The sequence below is a fragment of the Otolemur garnettii genome, unplaced genomic scaffold, assembly GCF_000181295.1.
Source record: "Otolemur garnettii isolate 467f Iridium unplaced genomic scaffold, OtoGar3 scaffold00148, whole genome shotgun sequence".
Taxonomy (NCBI): Eukaryota; Metazoa; Chordata; class Mammalia; order Primates; family Galagidae; genus Otolemur; species Otolemur garnettii.
The window spans coordinates 3,433,302-3,440,536 of NW_003852543.1; the positions used below are offsets into that span (position 1 = coordinate 3,433,302).

General features: G+C 40.3%; 1 protein-coding gene across 1 annotated transcript in view; it reads right to left on the minus strand.

The window, feature by feature from the left end:
• STARD7 (StAR related lipid transfer domain containing 7) overlaps positions 1 to 7,235 on the minus strand; it is a 30,427-nt gene that overhangs the window by 11,796 nt on the left and 11,396 nt on the right. Inside the window, exon 2 of the mRNA XM_012811066.2 lies at positions 72 to 280. Within this exon, the coding sequence (XP_012666520.1) occupies positions 72 to 280 (209 nt within the window). The remainder of the gene's footprint in view (positions 1 to 71; positions 281 to 7,235) is intronic.

Below are 7,235 nucleotides of genomic sequence, written 5' to 3' on the forward strand. Positions count from 1 at the left end.
AAAAAAAAAAAAAGAAGACATATTTCTGAAAAACAAGAGGAACGCTTAAAAGGCAGCCTCACAGGGCTTACCTCTGTACTGGTAAAGCTGGGTGCCTGTAATTGGACGCCGCCACAGCTTGAAGTGTTTCTTATCCATCACCATTTCCCACGGCTGCTCTTTGCCCTGCGAATCTTCATTCCCTTCTGTTTGAGATTTTGGATCTGGAGGTTGGCACCTGATTCCAGAACTCTGAAACATATTTGACATTTCCTCCAACCGTTTCATCTCATTCATGGATCTGGAAAGGAGAAAACAGCCATGTGCTGTTAGTCAACCCTATGAAACTTGTTGACACAAAGAATTGCCCAATAATGTTAAAGCAGTACACAGTATAATGAATAAAAAGTGCCCACAGCACTAAGTGCCCACATAGTAGACTATCTCAAAAAAAAAAAAAAAAGAAAGAAAGAAAAAAAAATTAAGTTCCTAAGTTCCTGAGTTTGAGTCCCAGTCCAAAACTCATTAACTATATCAAATCACATAATGTGGCTCAGTGCCCGTGGCACAGTGGTTACAGTGCCAGCCACATGCACCAAGGCTGGCAGGTTTGAGCCTGGCCCGGACCAGCTAAACAATGACAACTGCAACAACAACAAAAAATAGCCAGGTGTTATAGCAGGCCCCTGCAGTCCCAGCTACTTGGAAGGCTGAGGCAAGAGAATCACTTGAGCCCAAGAGATTGAGGTTGCTGCAGCTGTGATGCCACGGCACTCTACCGAGGGCAACATAATGCAACTCTATCTCAAATAAATAAATAATCATATAACCAGTCCTATTTCTTTTTTTGGCAGGTTTTTTTTTTTTTTTGCCAAGGGTGGGTTGGAACCTACCACCTCTAGCATATGGGGCAGCGTTCTACTCCTTTGAGCCACAGGTGCTGCCCCACCAGTCCTATTTCTAAATCCATAGAATGGGGATAATAATAGTACCTACCATTGAGGTTGTTATAGATCATAAACAAACTTGTATGTAAAATGCTCAATACCTGGCACATAATTAGACCTCAAATGTTAAATACTTGTTAAGACTTATGATTGTGAAATGTCAATTTGATATCTTTTGCTGATGTTTTATTAGGCTGTCTTATTACACAGCAGAGTATGTATTTTTCCCCTTCATTTTCAAATTGATAATCATAACATCTGGCATGGGTTGTTTGTTTGTTTTTGATACAGAATCTCATTCTGTTGTCCTCGATAGAGTGCTATGGCATCATAGCTCACAGCAACATCAAATTCCTAGGCTCAAACAATCCTCCTGCCTCAGCCTCTGGAATAGCTGGAACTATCAGTGCCCACCACAATGCCTGGCTAGTTTTCCAATTTTTCATAGAGACAGAGTCTCAATCTTGCTCAGGCTGAGCTCTAGCTCCTGAGCTCAAGCAACCTACCACCCTCAGCCTCCCAGGGTGTTAGGATCACAGGCGTAAGCCACTGCACCCAGCCAAGATTTGGTCCTTTACAGCTTATAATTCATCACTTGTTAACATTCTCACAAGGGTATGTAACTATGACCACTAATTCCAAAACATTTTCAACCCCTTGCAAAGGAAACCTTATACCCATCATTAGTCACTTTCTATTACTGCCTCCTCCTCTACGCCACTGCCAAGTAACCACTAATCTACTTTCTATGGATTTGCCCATTTTGGACATTTTAATTGAATGGAGTCACATACTATGTACCCATTTATGTCTGGTTTCTTTCACCTCACATATTTTCAAGGTTCATCCATGCTGTACTTTATTATTTTTAATAGCTGAGTAATATTCCATTATATAGATGTATCATATTTTGCTTATCTATTTATCAGATAATAAACATACAGACTGTTTCTACATTTTGGTTATTATCAATACTACTGCTATGAACATTTGTGTTTAAGATTTTGTGCAGACAAAATCTTTTTAATTCTCTTTGGGAGATTCCTAGAAGTGGATTTGCTAGGTCATGGTAACTCTGTGCTAACTTTCTGAGGAACTGCTAAACTATTTCCAAACAAATGCACTATTTTCTATTCACACCAATGTATGAGAGTTCCAATTGCTGCACATCCTTGCTAACACTTATAGTCCATCTTTTTTTATTATGGCCACCCTAGTTGAGTGTGAAATCTATCTTACTGTGTTCTTACCTGGTATTTCCCTAATAACTAATGATGCTGAACTGCTTTTCATGTGCTTATTGGTCATTTGTGTAACTTTCTTAAGAGAAATATCTGTTGAAATCCTTTGCCTATTTTGAAACTGGGTTACTTGCCTTTTTATCATTGAATTTTCATAATTCTTTACATAAATTCTATATACTCCCCAGATTTGATATTTAAAGTTTTCTTTAAAGTTTTCTTTCATTCTGTGGCTATCTATTCACTTTCTTTCTTCTTCTTTTTCTTTTTTTTTTTTTTCCCAGACAGGGTCTCACTCTGTTGTCCTGGCTACAGGTTGAAGTGCAGTGGCACAATCGTACCTCACTGCAACTTTGAACTCCTAAGCTGAAGCAATCCTCTTGTCTCAGCCTCCCACGTACCTGGGACTTGAGGCATGCACCACCATACCCAACTACTTTTTAAAAATTGTTTTTATATAGGTGGGGATTTCATTATGTTGATTAGGGTGGTTCCGAACTCCTGGCCTAACATGATCTTTCTGCCTCAGCCTCACAAACTGCTAGGATTATAGGCACAAGCCACAGCACCCTACCTTTATTTTCTTGATAGTATCTTTTGATGCAAAAAGGTTTTTTTGGAAGACAGAGTTTCACTTTGTCGCCCTTGGTAGAGCGCTGTGACATCATAGCTCACAGCAACCTCAAACTCTTGGGCTCAAGCGATTCTCTTGCCTCAGCCTCCCAAGTAGCTGGGACTGAAGATACCTACCACAAGCCCGGCTATTTTTATTTTACTTTTTTGAGACAGAGTCTCAAGCTGTTGCCCTGGATAGAGTGCCATAGCGTCATAGCTCACAGCAACTTCCAACTCTTGGGCTTAATTTATCCTCTTGCCTCAGTTTTTCTATTTTTAGTAGAGATAGATCTAGCTTTTTGCTCAGGCTGGTCTTGAACCCGTGAGCTCAAACGATCCACCTACCTCCACCTCCCAGAGTGCTAGGATTATAGGCGTGAGCCACTGCGCCTGGCCTCGCCCAGCTTTTTAGAGATAAAGTCTCATTCTGGCTCAGGCTGGTCTCGAAACTGTGAGTTCAGACAATCCAACCACCTCAACCTCCCTGAATGCTAGCGTTACAGGCATAAGCCACCACTTCCATTGATGCAAAAAGTTTTAATTTTGGCAGCGCCCATAGCTCAGGCAGCAGGACGCCAGCCACATACACCTAGGGTGGCAGATTCAAACCCAGCCCAGGCCTGCTAAGTGACAATGACAACTGCAACCGAAAAATAGCTGAGCACTGTGGTGGGCACCCATAGTCCCAGCCACTTGGGAGGCTGAGGCAAGAGAATCACTTGAGCCCAAAAGTATGAGGTTGCTGTGAGCTGTAATGCTATCGCACTCTACCCAGGGCAATAGCTTGAAACTCTGTCTCAAAAAAAAAGGCAAGAGAATCGCCTAAGCCCAACAGCTTGAGGTTGCTGTGAGCCGTGATGCCACCGCACTCTACCAAAGGCAACAAAATGAGACTGCCTCTAAAAAGAAAAAAAAAGTTTTTAATTTTGATGAAGTCTAATTTATCTATTTTTCTTTTGATTGCTTATTTCAAGATCAAAGGACTTACACCTATATTTGCTAAGAGTTTTTTTTTTTTTTTTTTTTTTGAGACAGAACCTCAAGCTGTCCCCCTGGGTAGAGTGCCATGACATCACAACTCACAGCAACCTCCAACTCCTGGGCTCAAGAGAGTCTCCTGCCTCTGCCTCCCAAGTAGCTGGGACCACAGGTGCCTGCCACAATGCTCAGCTATTTTTTTTTCTTTTTGGTTGCAGCTGTTGTTGTCATTTGGCGGGCCCGGGCTGGATTCGAACCCGCCAGCTCAGGTGTATGTGGCTGGCGCCTTAGCCACTGGAGCCACAAGTGCCGAGCCTGCTCAGAGTTTTATAATTTTAACTTGTATTAGGTCCCTGACCCATTTTCAGTTCATTTTTGCGTATCATGTGAGGCAGGGGTCTAAACTCATTCTTTTGTATGTGCATCTCCAGTTGTCCCAGTGCCATTTGTTGAAAAGACTATTCCTGGCCTCCAAACTTTCTTCTTTTTCAAAACTGTTTTACTATTCTATTCTAGGTCCTGTTCATTTCCATGTGAGTATCATAACTGGCTTGTCATTTTCTGCAAAATAGCCAGCTGGGATTTTGATAAGAAGTGAACTGAATTTATAGATTGCTTTGTGTAGTACTGCCACTTTAACAATATTAGGTGTTCTAATCCATGAATACAGGATGTCTTTCCATTTATTTCTTTTTAAATTTCTTTCAATGATGTTTTATAGTTTTCAGTATAAAAGTCATATACTTTTGTTAAATTTATTCCTAAGTATTTTACTCCTTTTGATGCTACCGAAAATGAAAACTGTTATGGGGTTTTTCTTTTTTTGGAGACAAGTCTTGCTCTCTCTCCTAGGCTAAAGTACAGTGGACAATCATAGCCCACTGTAACCTCAAACTCCTAGACTCAAGCAATTCTCCCACCTCAGCCTTCTGAATAGTAGGTGGGATTATATGAGCGTACCACCACACCTGGCTAATTTTAACTTTCCTGCAGAGACAGGGTCTTGCTCAGGAGCCTGGTCCTAAACTCCTGGCCTTAACCAATCTTCCCACCTTGGCCTCCCAAAGTGCTGGGATTATAGGCACATGCCATCATGTCTGCTTGAAATTATTTTCTTAATTTCAATTTCAGATTATTTATTGCCAGTATAGGAAAACATGATTTTTGTATATTGATCTTGTATCCTGAAATCTTGAACTCATTTATCAGCTCAACAGTTTTCTATGGATTCCTTAGTATTTTCTATACAAGATCAAGTCAACTACAAAAAGGAGTTTTATTTCTCCCTTCCAAATGGGATACCTTTCATTTCCTTCTCTTGCCTAAATTTCACTGGCTATAACCTCCAGTACAATATTGAAAAGCAGTGGTGAGAACAAACATCCTGGTCTTTTTCCTGATCTTAGGGGAAAAGTCTTTCACCATTAACTACGTTGTTAGCTATATTTTTTAGAGATGCCCTTTATCAGTCTGAAGAAATTTCCTTCTGTGCCCAGTCTGCTGAGGGTTTTTTATCATCAAAGAAGGTTAGAATATGTTAAATGTTTTTTCTGTCTATTCGGATGATCTTGTAGTTTTTGTCCTTTTTTTCTATTAATGTGGTGTATTAAACTGATTGATTTTTATATGATGAACCAAACTTACTTTCCTGAGATAAATCCTACTTGTTCCTGATATATAATCCATTTTATATGCTACTAAATTCAGTTTTTTAGTATTTAGTTCAGGATTGTATAAAGTTTTAAAACATGTAAAGCAGGGCTGGGCACAGTGGCTCACACCTGTAATCCTAGCACTTGGGAGGCCAAGTGCTTGAGGGGCAGATTGCTTGAGCTCAGGAGTTCTGAGACCAGCCTGAGCAAGACTGAGATCCCGTCTCCCTGTCAAAGACAGAAAAACTAGCTGGGTATAGTGGTGACTTCCTATAGTCCCAGCTACTTGAGAGGCCGAGGCAAGAGGACTGCTTGAGCCCAAAAAGCTGCTGCACGCAATGATGTGCCATGGCACTCTACCCAGGGCAACAGAGACTCACTCTGTCTACAAAAGAAATGCAAAACAATACCACATATACTATGTACCATTATACTTCATTTAAGGTTGTAACATCTGTGTTACTCTTTAAACTTTTTTATGTATCTAAAACATCTTATAATAATTTTTAAAATTTGGCTTGTATTTTTCTCATAACCTTTGAATAGCAGATAAGAAAGAAAACTTGCTGGCTGGCTGTGTCACATACAATTCTTATAATTCAAGATCAAGAAGACCTGATTACTGATATCTCTATCTGAAATGCCCTTTCACTCCTCTTTAATTCTCAAAAACCCACAAAGAGCCTGCATGGTGGCACATACCTGTACTCCCACCTACTTGGGAGGCTGAAATGGAAGGATAACTTGAGCCCAGGGCCAGCCTGGGCAACACAGCAAGATACTACCTCAATTTAAAACAAAAACAAAAACAAAAACCACAAGGATCAAGGGTAACTTCTAGGCAGAGTTAACCATATGCACTTAATTTTTATTCCTCTATAAAGGCATATCACATTGTACTATAATCTTTATGTCTATGTTCCTTACTAAAAATGAATTTCCTAATGGCCTAGAACCAGCCTTTTTCATATTTGTACTTCTAGATCCTAGTGTATCCCTTGTAAATATCGCAGATTCAAAAAACGAATAAACTGAGTATATAAATACAATTAATATGGCTTGGCACCTATAGCTCAGTGGCTATAGGGTGCCAGCCACATACACCAGGGCTGGCAGGTTCAAACCAAGCCCAGGCCTGCCAAACAACAATGGCAACTACAACAAAAAAATAGCTCAGTGCTGTTGCAGACACTTGTAGTCCCAGCTACTTGAGAGGCTGAGGCAAGAGAATCACTTCAGCCCAAGAGTTTGAAGTTGCTGTGAGCGGTGATGCCACCGCACTCTACCAAAGAGCAATATAGTGATACTTTGTCTCAAAAAAAAAACAATAATAATATAGCAGTCAGCCTTGATAATTCAAATTCTTACTCAAAAATTACATTAATATATTCTTTTAAAAGCCAAAAACTCTAGAGTTATATATATTGGCAATCTAAGATTAGAGGCTAGGAAGAAATCCAAAGATGATGGAGTCTAGGGAGCTATATTCTACTCTTGGCTCTACTGCCAACTAGCTGTGTGATCTTATCAAGTCATTTTACCTGTAAAGTGAGGACATTATTTCTTCAAGGTTCCTATTAGCTCTAAAATTCTAATTCACTGAATATTAAACTTAGGATGTAGATGAAAAAATTTTTATAGGGGGATATTTTGTCATTCTGTCTAAAACCTGTTCCAAACAAGTAGATACAGCCTCCTTCCACCCCCATCACTTAAAACACTCCTAATTTGGCTCGGCGCCTATAGCTCAACCGGCTAAGGCGCCAGCCACGTACACCTAAGGTGGCGGGTTCGAATCCCCAGCCCGGACCCGCCAAACAACA